This window comes from Calonectris borealis, chromosome 2 (assembly GCF_964195595.1).
Source record: "Calonectris borealis chromosome 2, bCalBor7.hap1.2, whole genome shotgun sequence".
NCBI classification, from domain to species: domain Eukaryota; kingdom Metazoa; phylum Chordata; class Aves; order Procellariiformes; family Procellariidae; genus Calonectris; species Calonectris borealis.
In genome coordinates, this window is record NC_134313.1 from 139,413,370 (window position 1) to 139,439,126 (window position 25,757).

The following is a 25,757-nucleotide window of genomic DNA, read 5'->3' on the forward strand; positions in this document are numbered from 1 at the left end:
TTGTATCTAATGTTTCTTGTTTGTCTGTTATCTACACTTGGGAGTAGCACTGTTTTCATCTGATTTTTAACCTGCTGCCCCTTGCGTGGGGATGTTGCTGTAAATGAGAGCTTGGTGTATGATACCACATTTCACTCCGAATAAAATGCACAAAGAATGCATTTGCTCAACAGCCAAATTTTGAATGAACAAAGCCCATGAAGATTAAGGATCTGTATCTCTGAGCTGGGAGACAGCAATCAAACATTCTGTGGGCAAACCCTACATTTGATTTCTAACCTCAATAAGCTTGGCTTTCCTGATATGCATTCATGTCTCTTATGTTCTGTATATTTTCTTCTGTATGAGATGCAGAACAAAGTTTGGACACTAAATTCTTGTTATCCAGAATAAGATGTGTTTTTATTTCCAAACTGGGATCCAAGAAGTTGAGGAGAGAAACATAGGTTCTAAAGGAAAAAAAAAAAAAACAACCAGGGCAAAATTAAGTATTTATTTTTAATAATAATGTGTCAGTAAATGAGGCTTGAGACTTTACAGTTTAAAGCACTTACACTTTACTTCCACTTCAGAAAAAAAGAAAGGTGTGTGAAGGGTATTATTTAATGAGAGTAGGCGTAGATCCAGTGTAAGTGGAGATGGCATGGTCCATACCTGCAGCGCTGTAAAAGCAGTGTGGGACGAGAGGAAGCTTACTATACCACCTGGTATTAATGGGTTGGGGAAAGGAGTTTAAATGATCGTCTAGTCTTGCATGATATTGCACTTGGTTACGCAGCAAAGCCTTAATCCCAGCTGTTTTCAAGCATGGATATTCTCAACTTCGAGATGACCTGAAAAATTTTGATCTAATGATTGAAGTGTAAAAGATAATGCCTGAAGAGGGACTGAGGCCAGGAAAGAAGGCAAAAAAACCCCCAGAAGTGCTAGTGTTTATTTCTAATCTAGGTAGGCATGCTCCGCATTTTAAAAGCATGCTTTTATTTTTACTAGCATCATTGCATTATTTGAAATAAAAAAATAAAAAAAAAGGAGCAGAACACATCTGTATTTTGTTGTTGTAGTGTATGAATGTGTTAGGACAACGCAGAGCTGCCTGTAGCGCAAACTTCTTGTCTGTGTATGAACAAAAGAAATTCTCCTTTACTAATTCAGAAAGTTCCTCGTCACTGTGGGATTCTGAGGCCTAGTCAAATAATTGTCTTAGTGTACTACCTGCTGTGTTCAATATTGAGTGAAAATGGAAGCCAGACCCTGCGCCATCCTATTTCACAATTCTTCTTTTATTTAAATAATTCCAGTCAGTTTGGGGGACGCCAGACCTTTATAAATTAACAGCAGGGAAATACCAAAGGTGTCAGATTGCATATTTATCATCTTTCTCGTGTAATACTTAAATATGTATTAAGAAGTGACTGACATAAATTAGGCAGATTTCAGAAGCCACAGGCCGTGGCTTGTAGAGGACCCCCTTCTGCTTGACATTTCATCCTTGTCAAAGATCAAATTATTTTAATTTAGGCTGCAAATTATAAGGAATGAAGACTTCTTTGTGGGAATTCCCTGTGGTAATCTGACTTTTGTTGTTACTGCTGCTTGTCAGTGTGCAAAAGATATAATATGCATGCAAATAAGGTTAAAAAATATGTACTATCTAATTATCCAGCCAGTACATTCCACTTGAAGACAGTGGGAGGCCTGACACACAGTATGTGTTTGATTCATTGAGGCCTGCAGGGTATTTACACAAGATTACTTTTAATTATGAAATTAATATCTGTTTATCTAGAATGTATAGCAGTAAGTGAGCATACACATGAGCAGAATTTTTAGTAAAATAAATCATCTTAATATTTAATACATATAAAATATAGAGGGGAACCATGAATTTGCTTCCAAAATAACAGTGAAGACCCATGCCTTTTTTCTTGTAAGAAAAGTGTGATTAAAAAGTTACACTTTCAATTACAGTAGTTGCCACAACTGCCAACTTACTTCCAGATATGTCTTTTGACTTTAAGGGTTTCCCTATATGAATATAATCCACAGGTTTAAAATTTAATTCCTGAAGAGCAAATATGAAATGGAAGCCTTAATATTTAAATTGTTCTTTCTCCAGATTTACATTCTTCATAGAAGAATTAAGAAGATGCAGAATATGCGTTATAATACAGTTCTGTTTTGTGATCTCAGAAAGTTTCAGTGTAAACAAATAATTATGTGCAATTATTTTTGAGTTGTACTTTCCTTTTCGTCTTCAGAGCTGTGATAAAGGTTTAGGCAGAGAAGAAAAAGTACCAGTGTAAAAAGTACAGAGCAGCAAGCTGCAAGATGTCAGTGGACTATTACTGAAGCATGGTTAATTATTTTTCCAATTTTCTTCTTGATTATTGTGTATTGGCATTACAAAATAAGACCCTTAATCAGTTTTAAAAGCGTGACTGGACCCCCTACTGGCTTGCAGAACATTGCAGGAGTAGGATCTAATGTTTTAAAAATATGCTGCTGTACGCTATAAGGTGCGTGTGACTTGCCAGGATATCTATATACTCTAGCTATGTTGTGAGGCATGAAGCTAATCTACCTCTAGCCAAAGTACAAGTATATAAATCCCGGGAGCTTTGGCTGGTTCAGTGAATTAATAAGTAGAACTGGATGCTTTGCCTTCCACCTCCAGGTTCAACTGTAGTTACCTGAAGTTGGGGTTTTTTTAATTCTGTGGAGATTCTTGAGTATTTTGCTATGTTTTACATGAGTTGGGAGCTTCCCCTGATGCTAAAACAATGTGGGTGGGGAGGAGGACTCAGCCTGAGTAAATTATAGTCTATGAAGGCTAGGTGTATCCTGTCAAGCTAGGTACATCTCATCCGATGTGTGTCAGGTGAACATTTGCAAATGTTGTAGGCTTTTGCCACCTGAGAAGACGCTGCAGTTCGTCACTGAACAGGCTGATAAGTTAAGGTCCCTGAACCATTCTTCTGGAAGTGAAAATTATGGTCCCTTTGTAAGATATAATTTGAAGCCAAATTTAGCAAAGGTACGTACACCTATAAAATGCCTCAATGTCCAGTGTTGCTGTAGGAAGCAGGAGAAATACACACTAGTGACACGAGGTGCCCAACAGTAATGATTCCATCACTGAAGAGACTATCCCACAGGGTAAGATTTCTTCTGTGTGTCCAGGAAGTCTTGGAAGGCTTTTAGAGCACTGATAACTCTTCTTTAGCTCCATATCCCGTGTTTTCCTTTGGCAATGCTGCATATTTCAGAGAAATGGCTGATGGAAGTTCTGGGATAAGAAGTGCTGTAGCTGCAACTGCATTTTGCTATACCCAGTTTTACTAATCTTACCTCTCAGTAGGACTTATTAGTTAGGCATAGCCCTTCGCTAATGTGCCAGTTGTGGCTTTGTATTGAAACTAATACCGGTGTGGTGTTCTGTGTTTCGGGGCACGCTTAGACCCTTTTCCATGAAGCTGTATATCTCTGTATGCAGGGACTTTTATATTCAGTTTCATGTGGAAAGGACTCAGGTGTTATAATGACAAGTATCATTGCAAAATTGTAAGACAGGCAATTTAGCTGGAACAGGCAACAAGAAAAACCTCCAGTTATTGCTATAGAAAATTTTGTAAGATGAACATTTTTCTGCTAATAGCCATAGTGACGCTACAAATACATTTCACTTGGGTCAATGAATAGGTATCAGATAACAACAAGACTCTACCAAATGATCCCACACTTAAGCAATCAAGAGCTGGATGGGAATCATGTTTTGCCTTCTGAATGAGAATCTGTTCCTAACTCATATCTCCTTTCCAGATATAAGTATATATCTTAGGTGTAAACGTTGAATAAACCATTAACAGTGTTAAGAATGATGAATTGTTGAAGAAAAATACCTGATAGGTAGAACATTCTGATTTTTCTTTCTCTTTTACTGCTTTCTCTCTTTTTTTTTTCCTTTCCTTTTTTCTCCTTGCTAATCAGTGTGATGGAATTCAGCTGGACTTAACCAATATTTCTCTGGAAGGAATTGCCATTCTGAACATCCCAAGCATGCATGGTGGATCAAATCTTTGGGGAGAGACCAAGAAAAGACGTAGCCACCGTCGGACAGAAAAGAAGAGGTCAGATAAAAGAACAACTGTCACAGATGCCAAGGAATTGAAGTTTGTATGCCAAGGTAAGCTTACAGATTAATATAAGCTATCTGGCTCCATACGGTCAACTCAGTTGTATAATTGACCTTGTATTGCCTTTTGTCAAGAAAAAGGATAGACAATTCTTAGCTATTTCTTTTCTGGTGCATTTAGCTTTTCTGATGGGAAGCACTGGAGCAAAGGCATAAACAAAGACGTGCTGACAATTACAGTCTATATACTTGCAAACCTGCCGGGTGTTACCTGTTAAGCAAACTAAGCACACCATGTGGCACTGTTTGCTACTACAATATTCAGTCTGGAAGAACCTGGAGTTTTTGGAGTCAGAAAATGCTTACTGAGCATTTTTAATGCTTCTTAATGTCAATGTGCGTAAAACTTGGGGATAATCATGCCGTGTTTCTAACAAACTTTGGCCAGAGGCTGTGGAAAATTAATTCAGAGTAACAAGAGCAAGCTGTCTATACATTTTATGTCACTATACTGTGATGCTGTATGTGCTCCTTGAATGCATATGCTGTAGCTTGCTTGCATGGGCGTGATCCGTCTTTTCAGGGCTCATATACTTTCCCAGTGATTAGACGCATTTGCTCCATAAATTTTATTATTAATCATAACTTTTGACAAAACCTACAGTAAATAGTACTCTCTATTCTACTTTGTAGAATCTGAATACTATGCATTGTAACACATCACTGTGTACACAACACGAGTTCTAGTGATCATAAAACATCGTTCTGTTCACACCAAGGGATGAACAGACCAAACTTGGAAAACTTTTCAGCCCGCCCCCCTCTTTTTATCCTGTGGAGAAGAGTATCTCTTCCTTCACAGTATCTTCCTGCTTCTTTTCCTTATTCAGACTGAATAAAGATTGGGACTTTAACTATCTGATGCTATTGTTATCCTTTAACTAGTTTTGGATATCTTGTTTTTTACATTTTATCAGCAGTAATTTTTAAGTCACTAGTTAATTATCTTAGTTAATTAATATGTGTTGTAGTTTTAATCCATCTAACTTATCTGGATGACAAAAGTTTAGAAATAAAGTAGTTTTCTATGGCTTGGAGGACTCAAAGTTTCTGTGTGTTTTAGCACTTTGACATATGTTCTCAGTATCTCAAAGTAACTTACCAATACACTCTGTCAGCTGAAGTCTTATCAGCTGCCAAGCTTCTGTGTACACTACAATTTCTGTATTATGCCCTGATGTTCAAGAGATGGAGGTGGCTATTGGGTAATGAACTCACCAAAATTTTTCCTTTTGTGTTGCTTCTGAACATAGCAAGACAGGCCATTTCACCCTTTTGAGAGTAGTGAAACAAAATGTTATAATCTCTTTAACTATTGAAGTTATGTATGTATTTAATACATACCTAACAGCAATTTCAAATTTTTGGTGTATTAGAAGGGCATTGCTACACTCCATTTCCATTTTTCTGGACAGGAAAAAAAAAATTACAATAAAAATATTAAAGACTGAACAGAAGATCCTACATTATCTGTTGAAGTGTTCATAATGCAGACATTAAGCACCTTACTTTAGAAAAACTAGTCTCATGCCTTAGTTTCTAATCACTTTATATGCACTGTGGATGGAAGTAGCTTCAATCAAAAGGCAATTTCAAAGCAGAGATTGATTTCTCGATATCATAAGCTAGAGCACCTCTGCCTCGTCACTGAATACATGGATAGTATTATTGGTTGCATCTACAGTAGCATTTTAGTGCTTAAAAGGAGTACACTTCTTGGATTTCCCAGTTGTCCATGTTTATTGCATTTCAGTTTGCAACATTGAGCAGTCTTGAGCATGCAAACTGGATTCCTTTTAAATGGAGGGGGACACATGCTCTGACTGCAAATGGGTGTTCAGTCCATGGAACCACATTAAAACAACTCAAAGTAAAACGCCAAAATGAACGTGGTGTGAACATCTGAAAACCAACTGATTTGCTGTATAGATCTGTTCCTATTTTATACTGCAAAGAATAGTCACTTAATTTTGCTAGCTAAGATAGGTTCCCAGGTTAGAGTGTGCTTCCTCATCGCAGTAGTCAAGATTATTGCTGAATAATGGAATTAAATCAATTTTATGTCTAGGCTTCTCAAATAGTTTTGATAAATCTAAATCTACCCACTGCAGAAATAACTGAGTGCCTGTCACTTCTAAAGCACTATGATTCCTTCACTAGCTTTGTACAAGCATATCTGAGAGCCCTATATTGTCTAGCTGATTGTTTTCTTAAGTACATTTGGATTGTACTTTTTAGTTTGAAGAAAACACTTCACAAAATGTTAATGCCCGGTGCAGAAATACGTACTGCTGTATTGAGAACCATGGTAAATACATACCTCCTTGTTAACTTCTGTTTATTTATTTACTTATTCTGAACAAATATTCTTTCAGTTCATTTTATGTCCAAATAAAGCATCTAATCACTTGACAACTAAACACTGCACTTTCTAGGAGACAGTAATCAAACATCCTCATGTTTTCATATGTGTATATATATCAGGTTTTGGTGTTGGGTTTTGGTTTTTTGTGTTTTGTTTTGTTTGGTGTTTTTTTTTAAATCTACTCCTCATATATGGGACTTCTGAGTGGCATGCACATTTAGTTTTAGTCTTTTTCAATTGCAGTGCAACTGTGGTTTTTTTAACTGTATGTCAATCTGTATTCTTGTTGTCTCTCTGCATTTATGGTTTTATAACTGGACCATAAATACATGAGTTGAAGCTTAGTATTCAAAGTCTGAGCCCTTAAATGGGATACTTGTATGGACTAGCGAAAGCTGTCTCCTCACTCTGGGTAGTTTGTTGCCCCGAGCATGTTGCGTTGCCCGTCTCGGAACAGCCCCGGCAGGACTTTGAGAACTTCCAAAGAAGCAGAAACCTCTGTGAGGTCCTGCTGCTGTCCTCGCCCTGCTCTTGTGTGTATCACCTAACACGAGCCATGTACATGCAACATGATCATCACTGCAGGAAAAAGGGTCAAAGTTCTGCCAAATCTTTTTTCTTTCTTATATATCTGTACAATTCAGGGAAGGTATATTCCTGAGACTACTCCCTCTTTTTTTTTTTTTTCCCCTATTTACTGTTGTCACCTGTTGATACAAAAAGGCTTGTGTTTTCTTTGCCCTTCCCATTATCCACCTCTGCATACTCAATAGCGAGACCACAATTTGGACTTTAAGTAATCAAATGGACACCTGCTTGGAAAACAATCTGATTATGTGCACATAGTCTGAAAAATAATATATTGAAATGTAGCAATTTAAAATGTGCACTATTTAAATACATTCCCTGCTTATCTCATCAGTAGTTACGCACATACGCTAAAGAGCAAAATTTGGCACTGATAGCATATAGGTATGTGTGTCTGTGTGTGTGTATCATATTTCTATCTAACTAGTAACTGGCTTTGATATTTTCATATAAAACATATGAAAATATATTTGATTAACTTATAACTCATTGGAAAGAAAACCTTATTTGTAGGTTTAGCTGTAATGTACTAAATATTATCCTATTTGTTAATGGAAAAAATATTACATTTTCTTCTAATTTAATTTCATTTTAATTTCTAATGTATCATCAAGGGAGGTTTAGATTGGACGTTAGGAAAAATTTCTTTACTGAGAGTGGTCAAGCCTTGGAACAGGCTGCCCAGGGAAGTGGTTGAGTCACCATCCCTGGAAGTATTTAAAAAACATGTAGATGAGGCGCTTAGTGACATGGTGTAGTGGGTATGGTGGTGTTGAGTTGATGATTGGACTCGATGATCTTAGAGGTCTTTTCCAACCTTAATGATTCTATGATCATTTCTATTGTATGAAATCAATGCATTAAGAAAAAATATAACTGCAGATATATGTGGCAATTCATGAAAGTAGATTATTTAATTAGTATTTTGACTCTATGAATCTGACATTTGCGATGTTTCCATTTGTTGTTTTGTTTTAAAGACTTCTAGTATGTACATATCTATGATATATCAATCCACAATCAATTTTTTTCTAAGTACAGATTTTAGATGTAACTGTGAACTATCCTTGAACGTTATTTGGACAAGATTTTTGTTTGGATGTACACAGATATTGATAAATGCCAAAAATCAGTGCTTTAAAAAGATGAACATACTGCATAGAAACTAACGTATAAGTTAAGAAACACAAATGTAAATAACTGAGCTACTTGTTGTTTGGAAATCACATCCAAAACATAAGTTGAATCATGACAACATATCTTACATGAAATATATACCACGTGTTAAACAGCAAAATTTTCTTCCTCACAGAGATACTAAATAAAATTTTCAAACCTTTTGTTTCAAAAAGGAAATCATTCTTTTGAAACTCTCTCTTGTAAACTTTTTGCTGAGTGGAGTAGGATTCCTTTGGGGTGGATGTTTTTATGCTTTGATTTGCTTTCATTGCTGAAGTTCAGTTAGAGCCCTGTCCTGAAATGGAATCTCTTTTAAAGTTTAAAGTCTCTTAAGACTTTATTGCAAACATACACGTAACTTGTTTTTGCACGAGTGGTTCCAGTCACCTCAGTGGATTCATTCTTGAAGACAATATCTATGAACTATTAATGGGTGAAACCTTTAGACTATAAATATTTCAGTGCAATACTTTCTTCCTATTTATTTTGTACATCGCCAGGCACACTGATACTTAACCAAGTATTTATCAAGTTGATCTGCGCAGCTTGTTAAAAGAGCTGCGGTGCTCTATTACTCAGCAACATGCCAGACTACTAGACTAATTCAAGACAATGTGCATTCGTGTCACAGCACCTAGGCATAAATGAAGCTTACCAATATGATTCAATAACTCCGTGTGGAAATCTCTGCTAATAACTGCATTATGACTTTCTGAATGGAAATGCAGAAGTTCTGGAAACGGAATAATGTGTATACAGACAGTTCACTACAGTTAAAAGTAGGGGACATGCAGAGACTGTGAAGGCCTTAAAACACTTCAAAATATCTATATATAGTAAGAGAGGAGAAAATACCTTTCTTATTAGGTATCAAATTCCACTCTACAGGGGAGAAGAAGAATCTCATCCCAAGCTTCCCTATAGCCAGGGGATTCCTGACAAGAGCTCTCTAAACAACTTACAAGCTTTGTGGGCTAGCAGACTAATTTAATTTATGGACGTCTTTCATAAACTACACTCTGGCCAGGTGACTTCTCCTTGCTGTTTATAATTCTCTAACTTTAAAATTTTGGCACATTATTAGTTTTGAATATTTGGCACATTATTATTTCATAAGTCGAAAAATATACTAATAACAGTATATTAGAAACTGTTCTGTATACACAGTATATATACTATGTACACTGAATATACACAGTGTATATTCAGTATTGGTCTTTAGGTTATTTACGACATGGTACAAGGCATGTATAGTGAACTCTCTATAATAATATTTTTGGATGCTATGGATAATGTAATGGCTGGATAAGATAATTGCCCTTATTTTGTATCTTGTTTAGATGTTTTTGGGCAACATAACCATTAACACATTACCACAGAGAAAAAAAACTAATTATAGCTATTCCATAGCTGGTCTATGTTAAGACATTCAACTTATAGAAACAATGTTGTTTAGAGAGAGTATCTAAGTAAAATCATTTAATTGCTGCCTTGACAATCCTAACTAGGTATTTTTGTGCACATAAATATATAGTTTGATGAAAGCAAATAGTAGTGATATAATCAAGTTCTACCAATTTTAGTAATCAGTGTTGTAGGTTATTTGTGTTACTTTAGAGAAAGTAAGAAAGAAGAAGGTAAATTGACTTAAGTTGATCACAATATCTGCTAAGAACTTGAGGTAATACATTTGGTATTCAGAATTCAAGGAAGCAGAAATATGTCTAACTAATGAAAACCAGCGACTAAATCAGTTAAACATCAAAGGAAATAATAATTACACAGTGTTCTGAGCTGGGCTCAAACTCACTAGAATAGATAACAGCGATGTATAAACACCTTCTTGCATTTGAGATAGCTTGCAAACCATTTATGGTCCTTTTTCAGGAAGTCTCTACACAAACTGAGGTATACGTCTCTATCCAAAAAAAAGCCACAGCAGGGCATATATGTTGGAAATACTGCTGAGTAATATACATAAAGGTTTATATTTCTGTGAAAAATAACAGAAAAAGAACAGTGAACCTGGGAAAAGAGGAAACACCGAACACAGAAATAGAAAATCTGTTGATGCATTTCTTAGAAAAATTGAAGAGAAAGACAGCTTTCTCAGCCAAATTCTGATGATAAAATTGTTAGATAAGCAAAGAGACTGCCTTCTGTTCAAGTCTTCCTACATTTAAGGAAAAAGATCTTTTGTCTGTAATGGTGAGGAAGAAGTATGAAGAATGAAAATCTAATATTGATGTTCTTTGGCTAATGAAAAAAACCTAAGAAGACCTGCAACTTGTCTAACACACAGATCAGAAAAAAGAAGCAGCACGGTTTCCTTAATAAGTGGTGAAATTAGTTAAATTTAAAAGGGTTATGGCAGATAGTGTGTCTCAGTTCCCGAAAAAGGTAAAAAGAAAGGAGGATCCATATGCGTCCTTCTCTGCCTATTTAAATAGGAATAAACACTAATGATATATGTATAGGGTCAAAGCATTAAGTGTGTGAAGTACAGGAGAAGAGTCCAGTATTATTTCAGTGTAAACTACTATAAAACCCATGTGGAACTTATTTCTAGGGTGTAAATTTAGGAAACATACACATGGTGAGTTACAGTGTTACATGAATCTAAAATGCTTTGAATGTTTGGCTCACAAATCCCTTCATTTATTTATATACCTGAATTTCTGTACTTGGAAAATAACACAAAATTATCCTTATATGAAATTTTCATTTCTTTCCTGAATTTTGTTTAATTGTTCTGAAAATATCGGCATTTTTCATGAGTTTTGACACTTTATTTTCTGTCCTTGATTGAAACTGGGAAGGCAAAGAAATCCCCTAAATAAGTAGAAACGTTAACTCTTTTAATCCAGATACTTCTTCAAAGTTTAAACATTAGAAAAAAATCATCCTAAATTTATTAGGCAATTTTTTTTCCCCTGTCTAAGCATGCACCATATTCTAAACAACTTAAAGTATAAATTGAGGCTTTAACCTCAACTTCACATATTCGTGTGTAGAATTTCTTGTTACAGTTATGCGAGTGTGTGTTGTTTACAGTAAATCAAATTCTTCTGAGGACTGTCAAACTTTAGTGTCTAAAAATCAACCCTATAGCCAGTAGAGTCACCTCAAGAAAAGTGTTTGCCCCATGCTAAAATAAGGGTCCAAGCTAATGTTAGCTTCTGAAGATTGTGTGGCTTTAGCTCCTTATTTTCACTGCACGTGCACATTCACTGGAATGACAGGGTTAAATGCTACTTTGTCCTAGCCTCTTAGTTAAATTGTGCATTGCACCCATTAGTTCATAAGATCTGAAAGGCAAACATTCATTTTACCAAGCTGTTAAAGATAGCACAGTTTTCCTACTAAGAGAATGTGGGCTGGACAGTCATGATTTGATTATGCTATTAAAAAAGCCTTTTCTCCTCTCTTACCCCCCCCGGCAGCAAATCTTTAGGGTGCATTTTTTTCCTCTAGGTACCTTTATTACTCAAGAGGAGCTCTGTTCAGCAGGAGCCTTATTCGTACAAGTAGGCACATCAGCCTAGTGGATGGAGTCCATAATTCATTACACAGTTTGAATCTTTTAGAAATATAAATACAATTCCTTCTTGCTTTGAAATACTGATTTTATTGTTATTAGGAAGTAGTAGGACCTTGAAAAATGGCTTGATAGTCTGATTTGGTTTTATATTTATAAAGCATGTATATACGTTTCTGTGCATTATAGATCATAGTAGAAAAACAATTTCCTTTTATTTACAAGGCAGTTGAGATTGTCATTGTATTATACCTTTTGGTGCACAGAATGTTCATTTTCTTTCAAACGTTATTCATCGAAAGAGGATAATTATGGTGTATTTCACAGACTGCCAGAAGGAAAATGTGTCTTTGAAAAGTTTCATTTCCCTTAAGTTGCTCATTTTCTATAGGAAGACAGAGCTATTAAGTAACATACCCATGACAAAGATTGATTAAAATGGCATAAAGGACTATCTTATCTCTAAGTACAGGGATTTACACGTATAACTCCTATGACATTATATGCAGTAGGTGAAATTAACTCTAGCTATTGTATAAAAAAAACCCCAGTAAATTGGTTTGTACAGAGAACAAGGTGAGGGTGGGAGGTATGACGTTAAGTAGCAAGCAAGGAGTATTGTTTTAGGGTACACCTACAATGTAGCATGCAAATGATCAAACCAAGTTCTGTGCCAGCAGCATTAATGCAATATTCTGCTGGGACTCCCTTTGGCTGCTAAATAGCCTTGCTGATGTGGCTAAGCTTCTCGTATTCAGCCAGCTCGTTAGAGAAGCTCAGGCTCCTCTACCGCATTAAAGGTAAATTTACCTAGGTCTGTCTGACCTGGAACAAGGGATATGCCCTTATGTACACCTTGTGGAGGTCCTATGGCATGCCTCAACACAGGTGTCTGCAGAAGGCTCATATGACCTGTTCCACAGTACTCCCAGTGCGTAACTCTGCTCTGCGGGGAGCCCTTCATGAGCAAGGTAATTAGTACTTACCTGTATGACAGCCGTTAGTTAAGATGTGGTAAATGATAAGGGATGTGAATGGAATATCCAAAGATTTTGATTTTTTTTTTTTCTTCCCCTACTCACTGCAGAATTAGTCACAAGTGCCATTTTTCGTTGTAGCAAAACTGACATACTTACCCAGGCTTTTGGTTTTGGGTTTTTTTTCCCCCGATTCTAGCACTGAACGCAACACCTTTGATGGTATTTATCTGTGTAAAGACTTGAATTTCACTTGAAAACACACCTTGCAGGATGTAAAGCTCTATAATAAATAGCTCTTTTGTACCTGATGGGAGAAACTAAAGTTTGCCTTTCCTGAACTCTTTCCTTGAGTCTTTCCTCCATGTTGGTCTTTGCTCTCACTATAACTTTGCTCCTATGTTTCAGCAGCTCATCCAACATCGTGGCAACAGTATGGTGTGGTCAGTCTAGAATTCAGAGTTTGCTAATATAGCAGATGAGTAGTTGTTATTTAGAGTTTACTGTGCCATGCATAAATGTGGATATTTGTACAAGAGCATTAGCATAGGACATGACATAACTTCTTTTTGGGGTAATTCCACTGAAATTATAAATGAATAATAAAATACCATAGCTTAGGGCAGAATTTCACATCTTTTATATATTGAAATGTGGATGAGAAAAAATTAGCAAGTTTCAGATGAAAAAAAAAAATATGAGAGTGTGTGTGTGTATTTAAAACCAGATACGTTTAATTGACATTTTGAGTTTTGTAATCACATAAATATGTGCCTTTTCTTCTACTTCAGCAAGAATTCCATTACAAACAAGTGAATAAATTTTAAAAATTCCTTGTTGGATATATCTTCTACATTGTATATGGATTTATGTACACATCCTTTTTTTTTTTTTTTTTTTAACAGAAGCATATATTCTCATATTTTTGTAGGGCTTAATTTTTATTTCCTACTGCTATATGGCATGAGTAACAGTTATTGCAGAAGTGTTAAACCCATCTGAGAACAGAAAGTAGCCCCAACTTAGTTATAAAATAACCATATCCTATTATAGTACTTTGATACAGAGTTTTTCTTTAATTAACAAAGTGAAAACATCTGTTACTGTCTCAACATAGTTTCTGAGTTTCATACCAGTTTTATAATTCATGTGTTTCACTGCTTCTGAAGTTTTTCAGATATAAATTATTTGTAAATGTTACTTTTTTTCGAAAAGCTTACAAAAAGTCAGCAATTAACTAACTACAACAGGTGTTTCCTTTCTTGGGGAAAGGAATGCATATGATTATTGTAATTTAGATTCCTATGTGAGTTAAGGAATTGGTCTGTTACTAGAAAACATTGTAAGCACATGGAAAATGATAAAAATGAAGTACAAAGGTTGGATGAATTCAAGACTGAGACAGTTTTAACCCTTTCAGGTTCTTCACATATGAATGTTGTGGGTATTGCCACTCTCCCCCCCAAAATCCTAAACATGCCTTGATATGTGCATATATGGTTTAGATTTACAGTAATATTTTCTGATGCCAAACATATGTTTTTGTATGGTGACCTTTGTACAAAAAGCTGCAATAACCATTCTGCAATATTTAATTTGTTTAATGGCAGACAAGTATTCCCTAGCAATGTCTGATAGCGTATTACTCGGATTGTTTGCTCATTTAACCCTGCCCCAGGTGCCTGAATCTTTAGATTAAAGATACAGAAATAAAAATAGAATAGCCTAGCAGGTCATTTTTGGCTGCTGTAACACATAATCATATCCTCTGATCCATTCTAGTTTTCTATTACTTGTTAATAGAAAATTTCAAGTTCCTTGAGTGTTTGCAAAAGGTGTTGGATTAACAGTAATTTAATTTTGAGTAACAACAGGAAAGACAGCTTCAGTTACTGTACACTGAATATTAGTATTACTAATAAAAAACTAAGTAAACCAATCTGAAAATATTGGTGATATGAAGAACCCAATAAGACCACAGGTTGAGTGTATATACTCTTGCATCACTCACTAGAGGTGGAAGTGGAATTTACAGGAGAAAATTCATGTTTGTGTATGAGACAGAAAGAGAGATGTGGAAAAAGAAGCATACAGTAAAGCAAAAATGTCAGGTTCAGTCTGTTGTATTAAAACGGAATTTGTTCTGTTGGGTTTTTTTTTTCCTCACTCTGCAAAGACTTGTGTTAACCAAAGCATTCAAATATGTGTAGCTATAAATATATATTGGAGTCATGCAAGTATTTTGCTAGTGCCTAATTACTCTGCAAGGAGAGAGTTGTTTTTTTTTCTATACTTGCTGTTATGATCAATTTAAAGATTTTTTTTTTCCCTCTTTCTCCATTTGTTTTCTTCATATAAGCACTCGTAATCTGCTAGCAAATATGCTATTAGCAGAAAACTGCATAGCAAAAGCATGTGTCCAACCACATCAACAAAAAGCACTGTTTGGTAGTAGTGATGTTTCAATCACATATTTACAAAGACCAAGTGTAAGTCTGGTGAATTTTGTTCACTTATGCTGATGATAAGTCAAATTAAAGGAGAGGAGGTTTAGTCGGACCACGTCATCTCCGTGACCTGCTCTATTTTTTACCTGCTGCCTTTAAATCGTAGCTTCCCTCCTGACACTGTTAAGCATTGCCGGTAAACCACCAGGTTGTTTATAAAAGCACATTGTAAAGCAGGTTGTATTGGAAAGTATGAGCTGCCCAACAAATTAATGGCATTGTGAGGTGCTGCCTGCTGGGGTGAAAATAAATTGTAAGAAAATATAGGGAGACGGGTAATGGGCAGTAGCTATGCTGCACAACACTTTTCAAACTGCTGCTGACTGTGTGCCAATAGATATGGCAATAACTGTCAACAAGATTTACAATACTTTCGCATTTACACAGTGAGAGTAGAAAGGTTGAAAGAGTTCTATAATTTTATTTAAAGTTTAGTGCCAACTATTTCTGGACCTACTATTTCCAGGCAACAAGGTTACAAACACACTGCTTATCTTTCATACATGTCAGTGGGAGGGCTTTTTATTATCATCAGAAGTCCTTGAAATTGGACATAAGAAAAATAGCAGTAAAGCAGAGGTATATACTTAATTGTAAAATCCAAGTAGGTACAGATTTTGCCATTTATTGTATATGTTGTGATTTCTGATAGCACTAAATCGTGCTACCTATCTGTAGCCCCAGTGGGTGGTTCCTGCAGGCAATACATTTTCTGGCTGTGCTTCTTTCCCTGATATCGAGAAGGCACAGCTTAAAGCTACTGTGTTGGCTTTGTTGTCCCCTTGGCAATGCATTCCATGCTGCAGAAACCTGCAAGAGGCTAATTGAACAATTTTGAAGGTCCATTGTGCAAGGCTCAGGAGTTGTCCTATCATCCTCCTTATCAGTATTCAGACACATATCTTTACACTTACAGTAACTTTTAATAGTTGTTAGCACTGCAGAGATGGTAAAATTATGGGTTTGAGCTTAACTTTCTTTTTCTGGTTTGCACATCCTCAATGGAACTCTTAAATACCTTCTAGGTGCGTTAATTTATAATGAAGACTATGGTTAGTAGTTCAATAACTTCTTTTCATCTTACCAGAAAGGCTTGCTTGTGTTTTTCAGTGGCTTCATCTGCCAACCAGTAAGAAAGCTTCTTTAAAATATGGACTACAGCAGCCATGGATTTATAACAAATCATAGATGATGTCTGTGTACCTTTTTTTTTTTTTTGGTGTGGGTCTAGTATACTATTGAGTACAGGAAAAGAAGTGATATACTTAAGAAAAAATAGCTTTTTTAGAGCCCAACAGATAATCTGAGACTGACCAAACCATTCCTTCTATTACTTTGTATGAACTGTATGAACAAATTGACGGTTAGTGATTATTATTTATTTGTTCTGTGGTAACACCTGAAGGTCTCAGGCACTAGGTGCTTTATAAACACAGATCAAATGGACGTTTCCTGCTTGAAGAATCACAGAACCAAAGGGTAATTTAGGTTGGAAGGGACCTCTAAAGGTCATCTAGACCAACCCTCTCTGCTCAAAGCAGGTCTAATTAGATGAGGTTGCTCAGGGGCTCGTCTAGAACTTACACTCTAAAGAGTCTAATAATTTACGATCTAAAGTTCATTTGCTAAAATCTAAGGGTTTGGTTCTTGAATGCAAGGTTAAGAAGTCCAATCTCATACTGCGTGTATGTGACCCTAATTCAGGCAGTCAGTATGTCATTTGTTTTATTTTCACCTTTCGTATTCACTCGATCATAGACTTAGCTGACCCAACAGTCCTATCCCACAGGCTCCTACTGCTCTCTTAAAAATAAGAGTTCTCTGCTGGGGACTTGCCTTCTGGAAAGGACCTCAGAATACCCTCCCACAGTACCTTCTAGAAGGCCTCTCATCCATTTATCTGGACTCTAGATATACTCGAGAATATAATTTTCCTTCTAAAGTCTTTCAATTTCTCCTATTGACCTACTTCATGTCTGTCTTAATTTCAATTTTATTTTGTTCTGAGAAACTGGCTGAAAGTTTAGTTCCTCTGCATCCCAAAAGGCTTACAGACCTGTAAAAATAATGGCAATAAGCTCCCTGGAGTGCAGAGGGCTTCATATTTAGATGACCTTCTACAGATAGTCAAAAGTTTCTCATAGGTGGCCATTTTCTCTAGGCTGTGTGGAAAAAAGCTATTCATGACTCAAGTTTTTAAATTTATTCAGTTAAAAATATTCTTTGCTAGTTTGGGATGTTTAGAACCATTACCTAAGAACTGATAAAATGGATGATTAAGTCTTTAGAGCATGAAAAAGTTATGTTAGTAAGAAACAATCAGCAATTTCTATTATAACATCGGAAATCATATTAAGATGTAGACACTTTGAGAATTACCGAGTAAGACGTAATCAGAAGACATTTAAAACATCAGAAAATAATTGCTGTATAATTAATTTGGGGGTGATGGAGTTGATTAACCTAGCTCTGTCTGAAGTAATTTGTGAAACTATCGTTTTCTACAGGTGAAAATCTGTATGGTTAGTCTCATATATACTGACAATGCTTTTCAGCTATAAAATTGCCACTCAGTTATCAAAATGTCTAGAACTAGTTGTTTAGATATCAATTCATGAGGGTATATGTGATGTTTATTTTTAAATATTCTCAGCCTACAGGCCCTTTTCTGTAGTGAGAAACAAATACGTAGTTAGAATATCACTGTGATGTAGTCACTCTGTTTGTTTATATATGTGTCCAGGTTTGTAAACCTTTGTCTGATGAGCATCCAAGCTCTATCTGGGTGTAAATACTAAGAAGGTAAGACAGCATGCTACTATATTATTTTGCAGTAACTTGAATCTTAAAATGTAACTTGTATTTTAAGGTAAGAGCCAACCTAATATTAACATAAAAACTAAAGTAAAAAATTTCTAAGTTACAGAAACCCATTGGAGAGGGTGGAAATCATGATATGTACCTGCAATGTATATTTAAAAAAAATAAAATTACCCTGTTTGTTTAGGGTTTTCAAATGTGTGAATTTTCTGCTTACATTGTATCAAAAGAATTATTTTAATATAAAGAATGAAGAAGTCACTTTGACCAGACCTCTGTGAAATAATTTCTTCCTTCTTGAAGGAAAGAACACTGAACATCAAATCTAATATTGCTTGCTGTGATAATAATTTTAAAAGTTCATAGAATCATAGAATTATTAAGGTTGGAAAACACCTCTAAGATCATCGAGTCCAACCATCAACCCAACGCCACCATACCCACTACACCATGTCCCTAAAGTTATGTATTTATAGTGTTTGAAAGTAAGGCGATCTGCTGATTACTGTGTTGGATGGTGACCCCTGCTAAAGCATTTCATTGTGGTGCTACAGGATTGTCTCAGAGTTACGATTCTTGTATATATGAAAAAGTCAGTTTAGTAAAAATAAATTAACAAAAAAGATTGTGATACAGCATATGAAAATCCCAAATATTTTATCCCAACTAGAAAGGACTGCAGTTATATTTCTTGCACTTTATTCCCCTCATACTTTATCTTTATGGAGAAAAGAGAATGCAGATGAATGACTGGCAAGTCATTCTCTGGCCCCACTAAAACTCCTTGGGAAAGGAGTCTAAAACAGCTTCTATTGACCCTCTGCTCTGAGCTTCTGAGGCGGTTCCCGAGGTCTGTGTAATACACAGAATGTTGCTGGTCTGTCTTTCTTCAGACACGTTCTTACTACCTCAGACATATTCTAAGCATGAAAATTTGACATCACGTACATAACTGCATTGGTCCAGTGATACTTTTTAAATCACTTCCTACTCACCTGGGTGCACCTTTATGAAATATTGTCTGCTCTGCTAAATTGTTTTAACATGTATCTTGTATTCTGTGTTGAATTATGAAGTAGTCATATGTCAGAAAATTCATGGCAATTTGTTGGCAGTACCAGTAAAGACACAGATCAAGAGAGCTTTGTCCATGTTTATCCAGGTAAGGTGTCATTTGTTTTGGTGTAGCAGAGGTTTTGTGGGTGGGATGGCGCTTGCTTGTTTGAATGATTAGAGGTTACAGGTCTTAATCAAGTTCACTTTTACATTAATTTGACTCAGCCAGAGTCAAAGGATATCACTGGTGTAAAACTAGTACTACATTTCTGAATTCTATCTTTGTCTTTCTGTATATCACACTTCTGAGTATGTTACTTAAGTTCTTACTTAAAAAAAAAAAAAGAGATATTTTATTAAACTAATGGGGGAAAAAAAGTATGTTTAATGGCATATTATCTGTTTAAAACATCCTCCAAAACTCTGTTAAGACTGCCTATACCAAATTGGTAGTACGTCTGTTTAATACGTTGGTATTCAAAAGTTACTTCTTCACAGGCTAACTAGAAGATTTTATAAAATCTATTTTGAATAACTTTAAAAATGTGTTGAATGGTATGTCTTGTCAAAATCTGAAAAAAATCCCCAAATTGTCTGATGTTTCTTGAAGGTAATATCAAGGCTTTGGGAGGCTTTGAGGGATAGGTAGTTAAAGAAAATTTCACTTGGTAGTTGGCTCATGGAAAAAGATTTGTTCTGCTGAGGAAATGAAAGGACTGTGTTAAAACAAAAGCTAATAGGAGAGAAGATGGCCTTTTAGCTTTAAAAGTGGAGGAACTACTTGCAAGAACTTGAAAGAGAGAGTGACATTGTGACCAGTGAATTCAAAAAATCACTAGATTCCTTTTATTGTACATGCATTAAATATCTTTTGGTCTAGGCCACATGTTTGATTTTTTTTTCTTTTTTTTTTTTTTTTAAGGGATTTGGGGGTCTTCTTAACATATGTTCCATCATTATAGGAATCTGACAGATCTATGAAGTTTATGACAAGTCTTGCCATTGTGAGCTGCTAGATAATTGACAAAATGTTGCTAGATAATTGAAAAAGAAAAATCCATTTAACTAACATATATTACTTGTACAGCATGGTAGATGACACTGTTACATATCTAGCAACAAAAAAAAAGTGGCAGAGCATGTGAAGTAGCATAGCTAGGTTATCTTGGCAGGAATAGGAAGTCAGATGAGTCTGTGCTTCTGCCCCTCATTAGAAAATGCTTCACACTGTGTGTTATGACCCCAAAAATGCATTACCTACAGCTTGGATGTTGCTGTTGCGATGGCTTTGCACGATGATAGTGGTGCTGCAAGATTTATACTGCAATTACTTTGCGTAAACTGTGTGTTTACAGTTGCTGTGTTTTGAATGTAATCTTGAAGGCTGCCTTAATCTGAAAAGTTAATTAAACCAGTAAACAAAGTAAATCTCTTAATTCAGTATTATGAAGCATATTTGTGCTTGTTGTGCATCAGCTGACAACCTCCCAACAAGTATTTCATAAACACCTGTGCAATCACAGGGTACTTACTAATGAGTATAGTAGCCTATCCTTAGTTGTGTAACAACTTTTGTATATAAACATTGGTTCCCAGTAGTCTTTATTAATGCAATCTTCTTAGTAATGTAGGTTTTGTGCATTAAACCAACTGCATCTTGAGATCGTCCAACTTCTTATGTCAGTCACTACTTCTCCTCTTCTTTGACTTCCCTGACCTCCCAAGAGCAGCTGTTCGTACAGCGATTATCATCCAGTGGAGCACGCTGCTGTAAAGCAAGCTTGCATTTCAAAAATAGGCCTGTTAATTTAGCGTACACTTTCACTTTAAAAGAATAAATTTAAAATTTGGGGAGGAGGTTAAGGGAAAAAAAAGTTATTTTGAAGTAGTTTTTTATTTTCTTATAGTATTTATATATCCCCGTTTCACCCACCCATAACAAAATACTTTCTAATTGGCATGAGTTCAGCCCGCTCAGAATTGGTACATGAATACAGAACTGCATAGCTAATAGTTTCATTTAGAGGACCACACACAGTTGCTGCACATGTGAGGGAAGCAAGCTGACAGATGTCCACATCCCCTGGCTCTAAGAATAATAATAACCCTCCAACTTAACAGACTGCAAGCAGGAAAGGCTCTCGGAGCGCTGTCACCTTTCCCCCCGCTGAGAACCAAGTACATTCCTGCAACTTTTTACATTATTTTTTCCCCAGTCCAGGGATAGAAGTTGCATATCTGAGTGGCATATCTAATAAATTCCCCGTATAAGAGGAGATTAATTTGTGTCCCTTTATAATACAAAAATATTGTCACTTCTCTCTACAATAATAAAACCTTGAAAGTCATCTTAGTCTCATCTTAGTCTCATGGAAGCATGAATAAAAAGTGAGTATTCTTTCACACTGCAAGGAACACTGATTTAATGGTTTAGTAGTCATCTGGAATTAGTAGGTGAAGTACCTGCTGTCCCTCCTCTCCCCTTCACAGAGGACCTCATTTATTTTGCCCCACATGTAGTCTGCACCGAGATCTCCAGGTCTTCTGAAAAGCTCAGATTTTGGTAAGGAAGGGCTGCTTTTTGGCTATTCTGGTTGCAGAAAAATACCTGAGTGAAACTTAAAGACTCAAAAACTAGACGGAAATAAATAAAGAACTGTATTTCTTTAGAGAAAAAAAAATCTCCCAGCTATGAGATATGACTCTTATGTTCCTACTGCCTGAAACTAGTGGCACTATCAATTTTTGCTGCCCATTGTAAGGAAGAATAGCAAAAGTAGAATTTGAGTATTTGTCTGGATTTTTGGAAGAGAGGCAATACATTATTTACTACTAAAATTTCCCAAACTCAAAAGTTAGAAATGCTGTTGTAAATTAAAAGTTAAAAACATCTAAAAACTGTGTGCTTTCACCTGAGGTGTTCCTTCAATTCTTCCCTGACATACTGAGCAGATTTTGAAATCGGCGTCACTGCATGAGATATTCAGGAAGAAATGTTTGTATAGGAAGAGCCATGGTCTTTTAATTACAGACTGTGTTTATACTAATATCACAACCATCAGCAACTGCATCCATGCAGTGTCAGCAGTAATTGGCACCGAATATATAGGCCTCTACTCAGAAAGAATTGCTGAATGTATGATTTAACAACCCTAGAAGTGCTCCTACACTATGCCACACAACAGCATCTTTAGTATAAACTACAAGTGTCTAAAAAGGAGTTGCTGTTTCTGTACAGATCCCAGCTTACTCCCCCTAACTTCCACTATAAGGACCAGAGTTAGTGGAAGACTGAAGGTGAAAGACGTATGAGCAGTATAATTAGCACGAGCAGGGGCACATCTCATTTGACGTGAAAATTTCAGTCCCAGTCCCACCGACTTTCATGCAGTTATGACCATAGTTATGCGTGTTAAGGAGATAGCCCAGTGTTAAGGCACTGATATAAAAGCGCTTCAATGTACTTATTTCTGACTTGCAGTGCAGCCTCAGTTACTGTAATGGAGGCTTAAATCCTATATGCATACTACATTGCAGTATATTGCAAGTTTAGTATCACAAGTTACTTGGACTAACTTAGCTACACAGATTTATATGAGCCTATTCTTCAAAAGTATATTTTTTTCCCCTTCAGTACTAAACATATCTCTGCAACATTTGTTTACTAGGTCATTGGTATTCAAATCTGAGTTTTTTCTTAAACCAAAACCCTGCATCGTCTTAATAGCATGCAGAACATAGTCCCAAAACCACAGGGAGGGTAAATTCATTTTTATTTTATTTTTAAATAATGGAGCCTTTATATATTCTGGAATGAAAGTCTGCCTTCTGCTGGAGGTTTCTCTCCTTCCCTCAGTCATGGGGTTTTGGGTGCAGAAAGCTCACTGAAAGATGGGTGAAAATTGTAAATAATTAAAAAAAAAACCCACCATACATTCTAAAATCTTCTGCTCCTTGCTGAATTTGTTTTGGCATGCAGAGACACTAATGCACCTGTGGAGAGAATGTTCTCTGTAATGGATGACATCTGGTTTGAAGACACAAGTGGAATGTGGGTAGACATAGTTAAGGGAATGACAGTGGTAAGAGCCAGTCTTGCTGGCAACTGCAAAGAGGTCTCTGAACAACTGTTTGAAAACACACGCAGCTTCCTCAGAAAACTGCATATATATCTAAAATATCTGCAACCTGCTTACAGACAATGCTTTAAAAAAGAACAAAACCAAAACAAACAAACAAAAAAACCCACAACCTTTTTTTGTTAGAAAGAAAGATCTGCCTTAAATTTCTAAGATGTTTTAGAAGCAGTCTTGCAACAGGCTTTCATTTCCATTGTGTGTATAGAACAACAGCACATCTGTTCATACAGTCAAAATCCTGCTGCCTGTATTATTTCCTATTTAGTCAAAAGTAAGGATAAACTTGTTCAAGATTTCTAATAAGTTTTAAAATTATTTTTTTCTGTTCTTTCTTTTTTAAGTTTAGCCACAGTAAGGCCAAAGAATTGTTCCGCCTTATGTAGCCTCCTTAATTTCTGTTGGACTACTGACTGCATGTATGATTAAAAACATGGATAGTCCATTTAAAATTAGTTTGTTAATGAGGTTTGAAAGACTTGGTGAAAACTCATTTAATAATTTGACCTAAAATTAAGGTACAGTGTCAGGTTAATGCTTAACTCTTACGAAAACTCTTGAATTCATTGACTAGGAATGTCTCAGAAATCACCCTCTCTTTGTACAGAAATAGATACTGATGTTTGAAGACAGAACATCCTCTGTATATATGTACTTAAATGTGTATAAATCAAAATATAATACAAATGAGTGAGAAAATAAAAAGGAAATAGAATTATGTCTGCTTCTAAAGATCCTACATAGAAAGAACAGCTCCTAATTCGCACTGGTGGTACTCCTTATTACTGCACACCTTATTATTAGAAATAAATCAAAAAAACATTTATTTCCATTCTTTTTTATAGTTCTTTTACAAAGCAAGTAGTAAATGCCTAGACTATTTCGTTAATGTGATTGACAGTTCTTTCCTACCACACTGTAAGAATACCTGCTTTCAAGAGCTAGCAAAGATCTCTTCCTAATTACTCTTCATATTCTGGGTAAGACCTAGGTAGAGAAAGACCCAAAAAAAAGTAACAGTGGAAACTGAAGAAGACAAGTAGGCTTTTTTACTTGTACAGTCTAGGTCTTGCAACCTTGACACAGAAATCAGCTCTGATGTTCATCACACCTACCTTTCAACAGTAGCTGCACAGTAGCTGTCTGCCTAACCAGACCACGGTTCCTCTTGTGTCCTGATGTAGATGTTTGACGTGGATCAGATGAATCAGGTTATAGTCATGTCTGTTATTCAGAGTCAGATATGGTCATGAATAACTGGGATTAATTATTGAAAGGAATATTGCCTTCAGAAATATTTGCAAAGATGTAGTCAATGGGGGGGGGGGAGATGTTCCTATAACCCGCCCACCAATGCAGCTGTGACAGGACAATCTAAAAGGGGCATAAGATAAGCCTGAAAGGCTTTTCTGTGGTAATCCTTCTTCCTACCGTCTAACAGTTTCCTTAATGTGTCAATATTTCATTTACATTTGTGTGACTGTTCTCTGAAGGGAATGCTAATAAAGCCTCCAGATGCTAAAATCGTTCTGAGTTATTTCTGTGTGTGGGAGTCAATATGATGCAAACCAGGTGAGAAACTCTGTTGAATCAGGCCATGACAGACGTGTAGTTTTCTAGCAGCTGTCCCAGAAGTGTCTGCCCTCCCAGCTGTTTGTATCCACCCCTACATTGAAGACAGGCCACAGGGAGCAGGTGTGGGCCAAAGCAGCCGTAGCTGAGGTAGCCAGACCGAGGTGGAACATCTGCTCACGCCCTCACTGTACGGTGCATCAGTGTGCTGCAGAGCTCCTCAGTAATGACTACAAGTTTTTGATGGCTGTGTTGTTAAAGATACCTGTTTCTTCCGCAGAAAGATCAAGGGATTCTCTTCTGTTTCCAAAAGCAACAAATTTTCTGTGATCCTTTGGAAAATTTGTTTTTTTCTTTTTTTTTAATAGAAATCAGCAAGTATGTCCAAGGTATATCCAGTCAAAGTTACTGTGATTATTGTTCCTATGGGTGCGGCTATAGTTGTATAGATGTATATATAGATGTAGCAATACTGATATGATTTAGGAAAAGAAATGTGCTTTAGGACTGATTGTGGTAATGAGAACAGCTTTATGCCCCTGTGAAGCTGAAAGTGGGCATGAGTTTCTTCCTCTCTACAGCAATGTCAATATATGATTTGTGCAAACTAGCATATGAAATATTTAAAAATGGAAGACCCAATATACCTGTGAAGCATTCATCATTCAAAAATGAGTTCAGAGTAGAAATAACATTAAGTGACTATTTATTTTCCAGTGGAGATATGTTTGTGAATAGAATTACTACCAGGCAAATAAAATATTTGCAAGTTTATTTGTTTGCATCTGGAAAGTTATACTCAGTCATTCAAGCAGGCCAAGAGC

General features: G+C 36.1%; 1 protein-coding gene across 4 annotated transcripts in view; it reads left to right on the top strand.

Annotated features, from left to right (window-relative positions):
• DGKB (diacylglycerol kinase beta) overlaps positions 1-25,757 on the top strand; it is a 365,173-nt gene that overhangs the window by 280,560 nt on the left and 58,856 nt on the right. For all 4 annotated transcript variants that reach the window (XM_075143655.1, XM_075143653.1, XM_075143652.1 and 1 more), the window contains one exon: positions 3,991-4,186. In XM_075143655.1, the coding sequence (XP_074999756.1) occupies positions 3,991-4,186 (196 nt within the window). The remainder of the gene's footprint in view (positions 1-3,990; positions 4,187-25,757) is intronic.